General features: G+C 44.3%; 1 protein-coding gene across 1 annotated transcript; it reads right to left on the bottom strand.

Annotated features, from left to right (window-relative positions):
- Window positions 1-7,198: 7,198 nt before the first annotated feature.
- On the bottom strand, window positions 7,199-10,868 carry LOC137302334 (probable G-protein coupled receptor 139). The gene is made up of 2 exons (XM_067971969.1): window positions 10,772-10,868; window positions 7,199-8,094 (listed from the first exon to the last, which is right to left on the bottom strand). The coding sequence occupies exons 1-2, from the start codon at window positions 10,866-10,868 to the stop codon at window positions 7,199-7,201; spliced, it is 993 nt and encodes a 330-aa protein (XP_067828070.1).
- Window positions 10,869-17,187: the final 6,319 nt, after the last annotated feature.

The raw sequence follows: 17,187 nt of genomic DNA, 5'->3' as shown, positions 1-17,187 counted from the left end.
TTAAAGGTGCAGTTTGGTACCGCTGTATTTGCTGAATTCGGAAGATTCTCAAAGCCCTCGCTTAAAATTCAAGAATATGGAAATGGAACCAAGGTGGAAAGAACGAGATCCCGCTGAGATTTGATGCCAGGAACTCCTGCTCATTGGATTGGCTTTTGAAGCAACTAAGTCACGGAACCCTGCGGTACATCCTAGACACCACATCCGATCACTACAAGCGCTGGCAGCCTCCTGTTGCGGTCTTTTACGGTTTAAGTCAAGTTTTGTCATCAAATCGCTTTGTCCTTCTCTGTTTTTTGTCTATTCCCATGTGTTTCCAGACACTGCTGTTTATCCTTGTGTACATCCGTAGGTTAATTCTGGGTCAATCCGTGTGTTTGGTTTTTTTTCTGAGTGAGCCGCAGGCTTTAAGAATTGTTCTAAAATTTCTTGATGAATCACTGAAAGGTGACCAATTTACTCGAGGTTTTTCCACCTTAATTAACAGAACTGATCAGACTCTCCCTTACACTGGGAAACGAACGAGCAGAATCCTCTGAAAATGTTCAGTTTATTGGGAGGCAGCAGATAAAGCATTTGGTCTCGAATTATTACTCCATTAGTGTTATTGTCATCTGACGCAAGAAGGCTTCGGAACTTGTCAGAAGAGGGTAACAACAAGCATTGGACACTTTCATTTCCACATTTGCACTCTGGGCCAGCTAGTTCTGATCAGTATTTTCAGTTCGATTCTTGCCAGTTCTATTTGAAGGCAGATTAAAACAGCTCTGAGATGTTTATTTTCGCTGCATGAGAACGCTCCCATCGGCTGTAGGAATAAAAGCGTCCATTCTTTGCAAGACTCTAACCGACGCCAATTGGTCTGGAATGAAGCATCAAGCCTGATAGGAATGGTACAGTGTGAGGACCAGCTGCATTTGAAGAGCAGTGTTTTGACATTTTCCAATGTTCTTCATCGGGAAAGATTAGACAGGAAAGGAAATCTGTCTGATACAGCGCTTCAACTGAACGAAAACCGGGTTCAGCTGCGCCAGTCGCATGAAGCCCAGTAAAGCAGTAAGCTCTCTGTACCGCTTCATGAGGGAAGAGAGAAAGAGAACAGAACAAACCCAGGTTATGAGCCGAGATGTATCCTTTCAACTTACGAATTAACATTCACTGCAAGAAAACAATCCGTCATTGCGCAATGAGCTGGACAAGCGCTCCAGTAACGGGGATTGCAGTAGCTGCTCACGTGGCTGGAGGATTTTTGAATGTTGAACTCGAGATTCGACCTGTGTACACATTTAAAAAGTGTCTTCTTTGATATGGGAAACATAGGGATCGCCTCCAAACAGGTTTCACCGAGATTTAAACGCGGATTCACTGGATTCAAAGTCCACAGTGCTCACCATTACACCATGTAAACAACGCAAAGATTGCGTTGAACACGCAGCATTCAAAGAACCATGGGTCCTTTCTCAGCATACACACACATACACACACACACACGCAGACATACGCAAAGACGAGAAAACATACACACAGATGTGCACTCACAAGCAGGTACATGGACGTACATACACACACAAACGTGTTCACATGCACGCGCTCACACCTGCACACAAAAACACACATACACACATTCACGCACACATACATACGCACCACACATACAAACGCATCCACACTCAATCAAATTTGCACGCACACACGCTCAAACATACATGCACGCCCAAGCACACACATACTCACACGAATATGCACACACACAAAATTGTGGAACGGCTTCCTGTGCAGAAACGTGCTCTTGAGATATATCTGCTAATATTGGAAAGTGCTACATCAGCAGATAAGATACCGAACTGTGGACTGATGGCCAAGGTCTGAGCATGTGCAGTCAGGGGACAGGTAGCAGAATGGATAGCAAGCTGGCCACAAAAAAGGAAACAGAGAAGAGAGGATAAGGGTAGCGACTCAGCCTGACAAAAAGGTAGGCAGCGATGTTCCACAGGGATCGCTGCTGTGTCCATTGTTGTTCATTATTTACATTAACTATTTGGATCCGGGAATCAGAAGTACAATTTCAAAATTTGCGGAACGCACCAAATTGGGAGGGGTAGTTAATACAAAGGAAGAATACGTCAAAATAAAATAGGACGTTAATAAAGCTGCAGAATGAGCATGTAATTGGCAAATAAATTTCAATGTAGATAAGTGTAACATGTTGCATTTTGATCGGAAGATTAAGGAGGCCACATATTGCTTGGATAATAATAGTCTATATGGAATAACGGAGCAGACGAATTGAGGGATACAAATACACCATTCACTAAAAGTAGCAACACAGATTAATAAGATTATAAAAAGGGTAAATCAAGAATTAGGTTCATCTGTAGAGGGATAGAATTGAAAAACCAAGAAGTTATGTTAAACGTCTACAGAACATTGGGTAGGCCACACTTGGAGTATTTTGCACAGTTCTGATCTCCATACTATAGAAAGGATATTGGAGAGGGTTCAAACAAGATTCGCAAGGATGATGCCAGAAATGGTAGGATATCCTTATCAGGAAAGGCTGAACAGTTTGGTTCACTTCTCTCTACAAAAGAGAAGGCTGAGGGGTGACCTGATAGAGGGCTTTAAGATAAAGATATGGTTTGATCGGGTAGACCTGGATAACATGTTTCCAATTATGGGGTTGTCCAAAACTCGCGGTCATATATATAAAATAGTCGCTAATAAATCCAATAGGAGAAACTTCTTTACCCAATGAGTGGGAATAGTGTGGAATGCACGACCACGGGGTTAGTTGAGGCAAATCGCATAGATGCGTTTTAGAGGAAGCTAGATCACCACATGAGGGAGAAACGAATAGATGTGTATCCTGATAGGGTTAGAAGAGGTAAGGAGGGAGGAGGGTCGTGTACAGCATAAATAGACCAGTTGGGCTGAATGGCCTGTTTCTGTGTTGTAGTTTCGATGTAACTCGATACATGACTGAGAAGGAAACTGTGCTGAAAATGTCGTGAAATGTCGGGACGAAGGAACAATATTGGGGTTTGACAATTGCCGCCGTCAAACTGGTCACAGTCTTGGCTCCCTTTGATTTTCCGAATCAAAATTCTCAGCAATCACTCTGATGAAGCCGAATTTCCTCTTGTAGCTGCTGGGCTACCATCTGAAGATTTCCCTAAGGTATGCCGTGCCTGACCAATTGATGCCGGAATTGGAAATTTTGGTGAAAGTGAAGGACTGCAAAGTTTTACGTTGAGTTGTGGTAGATGTTTGTTGAATAATTATGAGTGAAGTAGAAGAAAGCGAGGAAGAACTTGCTTTTACATAGCGCCTTTCACGACCTCAAGATGTCCCAAAGTGCTTTACAGACAATGAAATATTTTTGAAATGTAGTCACGTTTGTAATGTAGGCAATACAGTGCATAATGCTTATAATATATAATGTAGAAGTCCATTTAGTTGTGTTGTGCGACTGTTTTTAAGGCGGTTCTGCTAAACTCAGTAAAAGTGGATAACACAGAGTCGCTGCAGCAACACATTTCGCAGCTATTTTGCTTTTGCACCAAGAGATAAATACTTACTGCTCCTTCCTATTTCGTTGCTATCTTTAAGGGCAGACTTTCGGGAAAGTGAAGTGAACTTCAGTGACGGTAAAATCAGCCGGACTTCGGGCTGAAAAAGATGGAACTGGCGACACCTGTATCTGAGAGGCTCAAATGGTTAACATTGTCCCCGAGTTTCAGTAAGTGACAGGGCTGAATGATTTGTATCGCTGAATGATTCTGGATTCTATCACCCACCCGGATGGTGATTGAAGTGAGAGTGTGGGTGTTAGAAAATGTCATCTTTGTGAGAAAACAGAAATCAGATCAGCCCAACCGAACTCAGTATTAACCAACTAATTGGCAAATTTCAAATGCAAGTGGTCTTTCTAACTATCCAAATGTTTTTGGTAAAAGTGCTGATCAGAGAACTCACAAGAGTTTACAATGCAGCGTCTTGACTGGACGGGCAGAAATTGCCTGCTGTTTTATCTCTCTCCTGACCACTGCCTGAGGGGAACGAGAGTGTTCCCAACCTTGGCGTCTATTTGACCGGAAGCTGAACTTCCGACGCCAAATCCGATCCATCGCTAAGACTGCCGACTTCCAGCTCCATAATATCCCTGGCCTCCAGTTCTGCCTCAGCTGATCTGCTGCTGAAATCATCATCGATGCCTTTGTTACCTCCAGACTCGGCTGCTAAAATACTCTCCTCTCCGGTCTCCCACGTTGCATACTCCCTAAAATAGAGGTCATTCAAAACTCTTGCTGCTCATATCTTAACTCGCACCAAATTCCCTTCACCAATCACCCCTGTGCTCGCTGACCGACATTGCCTCCCGTTTCCGCAAAGCCTCAATTTTAAAATTCTCATCATTGTTTTCAAATTACTCAATAGCCTTGCCGGTTCCTATCTCTGAAACCCCCTCCTACTCTACAACCCTTCGAGATCTGTGTGTTCCTCCAATTCTGACCTCTTGTATATTCACAATTTCCTTCGTTCCACCACTGGCGACTTTCCTTCAGCTGCCTCGGCCATAAGTTCTGGAATTCCATCCCTAAACCTCTCCACCTCTCTCTCCTCCATTATGACGCTCCTGAAAATCTATCACTTTCACCAAGCTTTTGGTCACCTGTACTAATATCTCCACATGTGGCCCTGTGTCAAATTATGTTTGATAATCGCTGCTGTGAAGCGCCATGTGACTTCTTACTACGTTATTTGCGCGGTATATAAAAGAAAGTTGTAGTTGTTTTAAAGGATTTGAACCGAGACTTTCAGATCTCTGCCTCGTTGAGCATTGTACTTTGGAGACAGAGATATGTCAGTACCACGTTTGCATAGATTACACAAAATTTACAGCACAGACATAGGCCATTCGGCCCAAATGATTAATGCCAGCTTTTATGCTCAACACGAGCATCCACCCACCCTTTCGAATTATATCAAACCGCTTCATTTGTGGCCTTTTAATTTTCAGAGTGCAAATACTCGTCAGGGGCCCTTTTCAAAATTCCCAGACACGTGTTCAGGAGAATCTGTTGTACATGATGTCGGAAACATGGACAGGTAATCCATGAGTTCCACATCGTCTCGTTTGTGACAAACTTTTTTTCATTGGAGAGAACCAAATAAAATAAAATACTTTATCAAGTGGCAAGAACGCTAAACTTTTCCCACACGAGAACTGGAAAAGGCCGCTTGACCTTTCAGCGGATCATAAACTGTAAGCTGAGTAATTTCATCCGTTTACCCCATGACACCAGGGATCATCTTTCCCTTCCGAATTTCCCAACATGATAATTCAAAGCGATGTATATCTGCTTCACGAAAATAGGAATTGTGCATTCACCCAATCTATTTTCGCCAATCGCCTCACTCCCTCCTTTAAACAAGTAATACTGAAACGCTGTTTTAAAACTCTCATCTGCTGTTGTAACACGGTAGGCCGGAGGAACCTAAGAGTTCACAGGGCAACACTAAAAAGTGGATGCATTTTGGATCACACCAATTGTGTCGTCAACTAGAAAGGTACCAGATATAAGGGACTTCAGTTGTCTGGAGAAACTGGGATTGTTCTCCTGATAGCAGCGATGGTTAAGGGAAGGTTGAATAGATATATTCAAAATGATGAGGGACTTTTCCACTGGTAGGAGAATTCGTAACGAGAGAACACAAATGTAAGAAATTTGACAAAAAAACACGTGGCAGATAAGGAGTGTGGTCTCCGGGGACAGGGAGTGTCTTGTACCGAGACAGAGGAGTGCGGTATACCGGGACCCGGAAATGTGATGTACCGGGACCTGGGAGTGTGCTATATCGGGACCAGGGAGCTTGCTCTACCGGGATCGGGGAGTTTGCCGTAAGGCGACTGGGGATTGTGCTGTATCTGGACCTGGGAGTGTGATGTTCCTGGATCTGGAACTGTGCAGTACCAGGACTCTGGACTGTGCTGTACCTGGATCCTGGAGCGTGCTTATCCGGGACCCTGAATGTGCTGTAACCGGTCCGGAGTGAGTGCTTTTCCTGGAGCGGGGAGTGTGCTGAACAGAAACCTGGGAGCACATATACTGGGACACGGGAGTATGCGATGCTGGGACCTGGGAGTTTGCCGTACCGGGAGCAGGGTGTTGCCGTATTGTGACCATGGAGCATGCTGTACCTGGATCTGGGACTGTGCAGTGTGGAGAATTTGGACTTTATTGTACCTGCACCTGGGATTTTGCTGTACCAGGACGTGGGAATGTGCTGTACCTGGACCCGGGAGCGTGCTGTACCGGGACCCGGACGTGTGCTGTGGAGGGATGCGGGGGTATGCTGTACTAGGACCGGGGAGTGTGCTCCACCGGGACGGTTCAGTGTGCAGTACCGGGATGCGGGAGTGTGCTTCACCGGTCCCGGGAGCGGAACAATACTGATTTGCTCCCGATCTCTTTGTCCTCTTACAATCTTTTTAAGGGTGGACCAAGTTATCACCGGGCTAAGTGTCTTTCAGTTCTATTAATAACCTGCTTTATTCAACCACAGATAAAAGATACAGAACACTGAACGCGATTAAATACATTCGAAGCAATCAGTTCAACATCTCCAGGGAAACTGTGACAAATAAATAGAACACATTTAGACCAAGGCGCACGGGTTGATTCGAATTAACGTATGGACATTGATTCTTTTTCTCTATTTGTCCCAGTGACGGTGCACAGATTAATAACCTCCACATTCTACCTGCTGCCTTGACTGTTTTCTGGTGTCTATCTTGGTATTCAATACGTCTTACTTCAAAGAGTGCCAGAGATCAGAGAAATTTATCAACACTTTGGGACTAAAAACCCTCTGTTTGACCGGACTTTGTTCACAAGTGGATTATTTTTTGGAAATAATCACAAGTGGTCATTCCCAAAACACGCGGGACTGCGAGCTGAGCACAGGACTGTCCAAAGCAGCTAACCGCTTTTGGGCAAGTGCACGCTCAAACCGCATCTATAGATTGATCATGTCTGGGTCCTATCTGGTGAAGAATGGCTACATTTACTTACTTTTAAGACGGGACCAGATTGTGAAATGTTTCACAAAATATTAAGAGTTAAAGATGCCCAATATTGGATTCTACAGAATATGTAATAAAATACCTGGGAATGTGAGAAAGTGTGAGGTCTTCTCATCTAATTAATTTGACCATCATTGCGAGGGGATATTTCACTCCATTGCTCAACTCCTCTCTGAATTTCCTTTGGGTCACTGCATAAATAAAAGTGTTCGTGCAGCAACTCAGGAGCTGGAGCATGAAGCCGATTTCTCGTACAAATGTCGGGAGGGGAACAGGATATCCCAAATAATCCAACCGCTTCAATATAGAACACACCATGAATACCACCCATAACAGGATAAAATTCCCCGATATAACAAATAGTACAACGATAGATTTCCTTCGGTTCTCCATCTCTGGGTCACTGGAACTCTCGCCACTTCTCGGACCCCGGATTCTCCTGCGGGCTCTGCTGGCCACTAAAATGTGTCTGACCGTTAATACATTGAACAGTAAAATCAAAAGAAATGGAATAAATGGCGTGAAAATATAATGCATTAATTCAACGACCGCCCAGGCCAGCGAACGAGATACTTCGGGATGCACGCTGCAAAACCAGGGACTATTAGAAAGCCAATACTCATTTTTATACAGAAAATACCAGAAAATGTTCTTCAAGCCGCTCAGCACAGTCACTGTTCCTAGAATTACAGCCGCCGTCTTATCGGTGCAATATTTAGTTTTCAGCTTCTGGCAACAAATGGCCACAAATCGATCAAAGGTGAAAGTGACCGTGAACCAGACAGAACAGTCCGTGACTGCGTAAAGCAGGACGGCGTGGATATTACACAGTCCAACGTACCACAGAAATCTAAATTTTTCCCAATAAACAATCGGAACCTGTCTTGATATCAGATCGAAGATAACGACCAGTAGATCTGCCGCTGCCATGGCCACCAGGTAGCGAGTGACACATTTGGAGAGTCCGCACTTTCCACGAGACAGGATCACAATCGTCACCACGTTAACTGGAAGCAAGACGGAAATAGGGAAATGATTCACCAGACTCAGGAAAAACACTAATTTGATGCGTTTCCAGTGAAATAAAGAAGCAGGTTACAGAACAGGGACATTAATGTTTTTCACAATAAACTCAAATGCGCTAAGAATTTGCGGCTTGACTTTGCCTCCAGTGAAGGAATCTGATTATTTTAGGTGTGACGGGCTTTGTAATCAGAGTAATGATTCGGCAAATAAATGAAGCAACGGGTTCAAATGAAACATTATTAAAAACAGAAATTGAATTTCGAATGAATACAGAAGTAACCAAATGGAAAGCGAGAGACTCATCTGCACCTGAGCCAGCGGGGGAAGGAAAAGCTGAGATGTTTGCATGTTTGAATTGCAGCATGTGCGCGTTAGCTGCTGGGGTGATACGTGGATTTCATGTCCCGAGGTGGGGAAGGGATAAAAGAACACTGGGTTGAAGAGGAATGGTGGAATCGCTGATGCCCTTTGTGTGGAATAGAGAGCGAACAACACCCATTGTTTGTGCTCATACATTGACATTGTCAGTTGTTCAAGGCATTAAGAGCATCTGTACAATGGCACAAATCAAACCCGCCCATCCAATGTTTTAATGTACATAAGAGATAGGAGTATAGGAACATAGTAATTGCGAGATCAAAAAACCCCAAGGTCCATCGAGTGCACCTTCTACCTTCCCGGTAATCGCATGATGCTACGGTAATGGAGTTGGCGACAAATCATCGCAATTAGTCTCTTGCAATTAATGTGCAACAGACCAAGGCTGGAGGTGAGGAAAGCTCCATATTTGGGAACCATAGAACCAAATCACCTTTTCCCTCCCAAACATGTTAAACGAACCATACGTCATGTCTCATATCACTCATCTACTGTCCCCAAAATTATATTTTCTGGAAGAAACCTCGCTAATGAATCAAAACTAACTGCTTCCACCTTCTCCCGAAGAAGCCTGTCCCATAGATTGGCCACTCAAACACAGAAATATTTTTTTTGAAACTTAGTGTGGACTTTTCCCCCCAACTCACCCTTCAATTGCAAGCCTTGCCCTCTACTGTCCTATCATTGTGGACACGGTGAAACAGAAACAGCCTGTCATGGTCCACATTATCTAGTCTTGAGATAATTATTCCACTTTTCTGCTCCTGGTCTAAAATACTATATATTTCAATCCATGTTTGTTTTATATATTAGAAGTGAGGCCCAATCTGATACTCTGCACCCTGATTCCAAATGGTCAATCATTGGATGAACGGAGTTACAGTCACGCTAAGCTCCAAGATCGGCAATTGGATATTCAGGGTCATGTGTGATGCTGCGCACCAAAAATACAAAGGTAGAAAATGACAATATCATATCGTTAATTTTGCACTCAAGTTTTCAAATTACATTACAGGTAACATTTGTAACAACGATCATTTAAGTTAAATCGTAGAATAATATTTCTGGTAATATAATACACCATAGATTCATGGAATCATAGAAAGTTACGGCACAGAAGGATGCAATTGGGCACATCGTGGCCATGCCGGTCGAAACGAGCTAACCAGCTTAATCCCACTTTCCAGCACTTCGTCCGTTGCCATGTATGTTACCGCACTTCAAGTGCAAATCTGTACTGTTTAAATGAGTTGAGGGTTCTGCCTCAACCATCCATTCAGTCAGTGAGTTCCGGACTCCCATCACCCGCTGGGTGAAAATAATTCTCCTCAGTTACCCTCTAATCCTTCATACCATCCTGTGATTACAAATCGATCTGAATTCTCGTCAAATTGTGTTAATCTTGCTCTTTCCCTCCCGTAGTGCGAATTCAATTAAGAAATAGACTTTCAATTCATATCGGGAAAAATGCACAATAAAATATTGAATGAGTTTCACTGTCAGAATACGCCCCTTACATTAATTGTGGGTCTCGATCAGAGAAACGAAGTACTGTACCAACCAGGCACGGGATTAGATTGTTAATGCAGATTAATTATTAGAAATGAAACCATTAAATGATCTGAATAAAATAAATAGTAGCTCACTGAACCATTCTAAATTAACCATTCAGAAACAGTGACACCAATGTAGACCATGAAGCGGTGGAAAGCGAGAGAGTTGAACGAGATTGGATCATCAATGCATTTGTCATTTATCTGGTAGGACTCATCTGTACAACGCAGTAACTAAATATATCCAGCCGAAATTGCAGACCGTGTGAGATAATAAAACGTTTCTCACTTGACAGTCGGACTCAGTATTTACAGCAGAATGCACACTTTTAATTAATGTAAAGATCTAGTCACATGACGTGTGTTGTCGTCTGAACGAAGACCGGGATCTTAATAAGATCGCCTGGAACGGTACTAATAATGGCAACTAAGGGCACACTTTTCAATGAACTGATTACCAATGAATGGGAATTCACATCAGTGGACCATGGGCCATTATCAAATACACACAAGAGCAATGGAAAGAAAGAAAGAAATAATTGCATTTTGATAGCGTCTTTCACAACCTTAGCAACTACCAAAGTGCTTCACAACCAATGAAGTTGGCAGTGTAGTCACTGTCGTAATGTCGGGAGAGTAATAAAATAAAGAGCTGGACAGGCGGACTAAGAAGCCGCGTACAGATAAACTCGGCTTCCTGAAGTAGCAGGTGCAGCTAGTAACTTACCCGGGACACCGAACGCAGCCAGGATGGGGTAGTAAATCGTTTGTATGTCATTAAGCGCCCATAGAATCTGGAGCTTGATCATAAAACTCAGAGACATTATTTCCCCGTCAGTAACAAGCGATGATTCGATAGTTGGTCCTGATGCTGGGAGCAATTCTCCTATTGACACATTGAGTGGATTTTCCTTAATTATAGCAGAGCGAATTCAACCGTTCGGAAAATGAGGTCCCGCGCTGAATTGGTTTAATTACAGTCACTGAACAAACACGCTGTTTACAAAGGAGCTACTTCAGAACTTGTCTTCCTGGAGTCGTGAATGTCCGCGTAAAACCTAAATATATAGGTTGGTGATACTGGGCAACACCGAAAAACCTAGATATTTCGGCTGGTGGTACCAACACCGCAAAACCCAAATATAACAACTGGTAATCCCAGTAAACCGCGATAAATATAGATGTACAGGATGGTAATCCCAGTAAACTATGATTAACTCAGATATATTGGTTGGTGATCCCAGCAAATCCGGATAAACCAGATATACAAGTTGTTGATCCCAGTGAACGCCGATAGACTCCTATATATAGGCTGGGGATTGCAGGAAAACCTGATAAGCCCCGACACTAATATATCCAGATATATAGGCTCGTGTGTCAGCAAACCGTGATAAACCCAGTGACAGGAAACAAAGAGTAGTGGTGAACGGTTGTTTTTCGGACTGGAGGGAGGTTTACATTGTTGTTCCCCAGGGGTCGGTTCTGGGACCACTGCTTTTCTTCATATATATAAATGACCTGGACTTGTGTGTACAGGTCACAAGTTCAAAATTTGCAAATGACACAAATCTTGGAAGGGTAGGAAGCAGTGACGAGGATAATGGTAGACTTGAAGAGGATATAGGCAGGATGGTGGCATGGCGGACACGTGGCAGATACAATTTAACGCAGAAAATGCGAAGTAGTACACATTGATATGAAGAACGAGGAAAGGCAATATAAACTGGAGGGTATCACTCTAAAAGTGGTACAGAAAGAGAGAGATCTGGGAGTATATGTGCACAAATCGTTGAACGTGGCAGGGCAGGTTGAGAAAACGTCTTAAAAAGCATACGGGATCCTGGGCTTTTTAAATGGAGGCATCGAGTTCAAAAGTAAGGAAGTCATGATGAACCTTTACAAAATACTGGTTCGGCCACAACTGGAGGATTGTTTCCAGTTCTGGGCACCCACTCTAGGAAAGATGTGAAGGCCTCAGGGAGGGTGCAGAAGAGATTTACTAGAATGATTTCAGGGTTTTTAGTTACATGGATAGACTGGAGAAGGTGGGGTTGTTCTTGGAACAGAGACAGTTGCGAGAAGATTTGATAGGCCTATTCAAAATGTAAAGATTCTCGACAGAGTGATAGAGAGAAACTGTTCCCGTTGGAGGAAGGATCAAGAACCAGAGGACATAGATTTAAAGTAATTGGCAAATGAACCATTGGTGACATGAGGAAAAAAATTTTTACACAGCGATTGGTTAGGATCTGGAATGCACTTTCCAAGGAGGTGGTGGAGGCAGATTCAATCATGGCCTTCTAATGGAACTGGATACGTACTTGAAAGGGAAAAAAATGCAGGGCTACCTGGACAGGACATGGGACTGGGACTATCTGGAGCGGTCTTGCTCAGAGCTGGCGCAGATTCGATGGGCCAAATGAACTCTTTCCGTGCTGTATTCTTCCTTTGATTCTATTACTCTATAATGATCACAGTAATCGGTAATAAACAACGCTGGTGATCAAAGTTAATCACAATCAATCTATATATTTACATATAAGCTGGTGGCCCCCATAAACCCTGATAATCAGAGGTAGAAATTCTAGTAATGCCTTTAAATCCAGTGATAAACCCAAATATATAGACTGATCATCCCAGAAAACCCACTAATGAAGCCAAATACACAGGCTGGTAATCCCAGTAAACACGATATGCCCAGATATATGAACTGGTGACCCAAGTAAACCCTGATAGACCCAGATACATAAGCTGGTGATCGTAGTAAACCCGGTCAACCGAGATATATAGGCTGGTGATTCCATTCAGCTGATCAACTGTTCAAACCAAATATATCGATTGGTAAACCCGGTAATCCCTCATAAATCCAGATATAGACGCTGGTGATCTCAGTAAACCACGATAAACCGAGATACATCGGCTGGTAGTGCCAATGAACCCCGCTAAACGTTGATATATGATGATAATCCAAGTAAACGCCAATGAGCCCAGATAAATAGGCTAGTAATCGAAGGAAACGGCCATTAAAAACGCAGAAATTAAATTCACCCCCTTACGCCCCCATCTCAATGAATTTCGAGCTCGACACGTTGCTGAGCTCTTCTTCCGCCGCCTTTGCCTCCGCGCCGACTTCTTAGGACAGTCGCCTTCCTTGCGCACAGCGGACACTTCGTCTCTCTGAATTCTTCAGAATTCTAGTTACACCCGGACCCCTTCCTCTGTCCTCTTACCCTCTCTTGAACTTTTCCTTGAGAACTGCCGGCTTGACATCGGCCGTTTCAATTTCTCTACTCCCCACACTCACTCGAACCTACGTCCTTCTGAACTTACAGCACTCCGTTCTCTCAGGTCCAACCCTGACATTGTCATTAAACCTGCTGAAAAGGGCAGCGCTGTTGTTGCGTGGCGAACAGACTTCCAACTTGAGGAAGGACAAATCTCCGACACCTCCTCCTACCTCCCACTGGACCCTGACCCCACCGCCGAACATCAAGCCATACTTTCCCAGACCGTCAATGACCTCATGTCCTCGGAGATCTTCCCTACAGGTTATCTAACTTCATATTCACCCAACCCGGCATAGCCTGCTTCTACCTGCTTCCCACGATCGACGAACAGGACTGCCCCGGGAGACGCATCATTTCAGACTGTTCTTCCCACTCAGCACTTGTTTCTTCCCAGCTCGAATCTATTTTGCTCCCCTTGTTCAATCTGTTCCGACTTACATTCACGTCTCCTCCGACGCCCTCCGCCACATTAACAACCTTTAGTTCCCAGTCCCGAACCATCTCTTTTTCACCATGGACGTCCAGTCCCTCTACACTTCCATCCCCCACCATGACGGCCTGCGGCCCTTCCGCTTCTTCCATCCATCAACACAATTCTCCGCCTGACTGAACTAGTTCTTACGTTGAACAACTTCTCTTTTGACTCCACTCAGTTCCTCCAAATAGAATGTGTCGCTATGGGAACCCGTATGGGTCCTAGTTCTGCCTGCCTTTTTGTGGGATACATGGAACATTCCTTGTTCCAGTTCTACTCAGATCCCCACCCTCAACACTTTTTTTCCGGTACATTGATATCTGTACAGTGCCGTTTCGTGCTCTGGCTTCGAACTGGAAAATTTCTTCAACCTTGACTTACAACTTCCACCCTTCCCTCGCCTTCACACGGTCCAACTCTGACTCTTCGCTTCCCTTCCTCGACTTCTCCATCTCCATTTCCGTGGATAGGCTGTCAACCAATATCTATTACAAGCCCACCGATTCCAACAGCTACCTTGATTACAATTCCTCCCACCCCGATTCCTGAAAGGATTGTTATCCCTTCTCCCAGTTTCTCCATCTCTTCTGATGATGTCACCTTAAACACCGATGCTTCTGATCTGTCTTCCTTTTTCCTCAACTGAGGATTCCCCTCCACTGTACTTGACAGGGCCCTCGATTGTGTCCATCCCATTTGCCGCAATTCTGCTATCAACCCTTCCCCTCCCTCCCAGAAGCATGATAGGTTCCCCCTTGCCCTAACCTTCCACCCCACCAACCTCCACATTCAACTTATCATCCTCCGCCATTTCCTCCACCTCCAGCTTGATCCCACCACCAAACACACCTGCCCCTCCCCTTCCGTTTTAGCATTCCCAAGGAACTGCTCCCTCCGTGTCATCCTCATGCACCCCTCCATCACCCCTAACACCCGCTCTCCTCCCCACCGCACTCTCCCGAGCGAACGCAGGAGATGCAACACCTGCCCTTTCACCTCCTTCCTTCCCACCGTGCAGGGTCCCAACGACTGCCTCCAAGTGAAATAGTGCTTTATTATACTTCTTTCAACTTAGTGTAATGTTTTCACTGCTCGCACTGTGGAGACCAAACGCAGATTGGGTGATCGCTTTGCTGAACACCTCCGCTTTGTCAGCAAGCGTGACCCTGACCTGCCGATCGCTTGCCATTTTAATCCCCGATCCAACTCCCACTCTGATCTCTCTGTCCTCGGCCTCTTACACTGTTCCAATGAAGCTCAACGGAAGCTCGATGAACGGCACCTCGTCCTTTGTTTAGTCACTTTACAACCTTCCCGACTCAACATTGATTTAAATAATTTCAGACCATAAACACTGCTCCCATTTTTTGCAATTTATATATATATTTATTTATTGGACTGCAGCTGTTCATTGTGTTCCTGCTGCTGCCATTTACAACTAATCCATAGCGATGTTTTGCTTCTTAACTTGTCCCATTAAAACCCTCCTTGCATTGCACCATCATCGCTTTTGTCATTTAATCTCTCTTACCCTCTACCCTATCACAGACCTTCCCTTTTGTTCTTTCCTCCCCTCCTCTCCCTCCTCCCTTTCGCTGACTCTGTACTTGCTTACAAACTTTAACTCTTTAATATCTTCCCGTTCTGACCAAAGGCATTCGAGCTGAACACTTCACTCTGTTTCTTTCTCCACAGATGCTGCCTCACTTGATGAGCTTTTCCGCATTTTCTGTTTCTATTTCAGATTTGCAGCATACGCATTTTTTTTCGTTTTGTGACATCGACATTGCCTTGCTGAGAAAAAAGCCAAGTGACTTTGAACTGTGGGTGCTGAATGAATTCATATCTGGTTTCCATGTTGTAATGGTGAGCACTCTGGACTCTGAATCCTGCGATCCGAATTCACTTCTCGATGAAAGCTCAATTCTGTTGTCCCATTCGTTTGAAACTTTGGGGCAAACATGTAAAACGCAGTTGGGATCCAATCCCTGCTGTTGGGCAGTTCGCTGCCTCAATCAATGCGGATCGAGATCCGGATATAGATTTCAGTTCATTAGCTCAGCCAGTCTTTTCATTTCCCGAATCAGCAGAAGAGAAAATTGTTTTTTATGCAATGTTGCTTTTCACTGCTCCAAAGAATGTTGTTTGCTGAATATTTCTTTGCAATCTGCATTCAGCAGACAAACATGGAGAAATTCAAATCACTGTTCCTTGAAATCCAGGCATTGCTTGGATCGTGTTCTTGACCTCGTGCAAAGTTGACATGTTCTTTTCCCGCCAAACTTTATGCATCAGTGCCTTACAATGTTTATACACTGATTATATAGCAATATTTTAATACGAGCTGCGTTGAGCAGTGTGAAACAGAAGCAGCGTTGAGGGAAGTGATAGATTGGACCGCAACTGTATGGTTGGCTAAGCATCTATATTTAGCAGAGCAGAAAGAGGGGCAGCTGTAGGTGTGGTCGAGAAAAGGCCGAGCCAAAGTGGAAGGTTGGAATTGTCCAGTGTTTGCAGTTTTGCTTGTGGGAGATGTTTGCCAGTAACCTCGAGGTGTCAGTGCTTTATCGACATTGTCGGGCTGAGGAACGAGCCCCGTGGGTACTGACTTCCTCATCCCACCCCCCGGTACTGACCACTCAACACCGCCACCCTCCCTCCCACAGAATCTGACGCTGCACCCCGCGACTCTGACACCCCCAGGGCACTGACTCCGGGGACATTGATACCCAGACACAGTCAAATCCCTCCCACGGATACTAAACCCGCTCCAGACAGTGGCCACCCCCTCCCCCAGACATATGTGAAGAATGGAAATCTATAATTTTGCAGAGACTTGAGAGACTGAGATTTTCCACTGGAGCAGAGAATGCGAAGTGGTCTTTAAAAGAGATGATTTAAATCATGGATTGTTTTGATGAAGTGGATAGGGAAAGAGTATTTCCTCTGTTTGGGGAGGCACCGGTTTTAAACATGTCAATTGGAGAGTTTGGAGGGGTTTGAGAGAAATTCCCTTGCACAATGCTTTCCCACAGTTCGTGGGGCAAGAGTGGTGCAGTGGGTTTAATTTTGGAACTTTGGAATAGGAGGAGGCCATTCAACCACTTGAGCCTGTTCTGCCATTAATTTAGATCATGGCTGATCTGCACTTTAACTCCATTTCCTTTAGGAAGGTTTTCATGGCAATAGAAAGGGTGCAGCCGAGGTTTCCTAGATTGCCAGCAAGGATGAAGGACTTGAGTTATGTGGAGAGACTGGAGAAGCTGCGGTTGTTCTCATTAGAGCAAAGAAGATTAAGATAAGACTTAATCGAGGTGTTCAAAATCAAGAAGGGTTTTGAGTAAATAGGGAGAAACTGTTTCCAGTGGCAGAAGGTTTGGG

Source organism: Heptranchias perlo, chromosome 35, assembly GCF_035084215.1.
Source record: "Heptranchias perlo isolate sHepPer1 chromosome 35, sHepPer1.hap1, whole genome shotgun sequence".
Taxonomy (NCBI): domain Eukaryota; kingdom Metazoa; phylum Chordata; class Chondrichthyes; order Hexanchiformes; family Hexanchidae; genus Heptranchias; species Heptranchias perlo.
The sequence above is the reverse complement of the archived record's forward strand: the minus strand, read 5'-3'. Positions and strand labels throughout refer to the sequence as shown.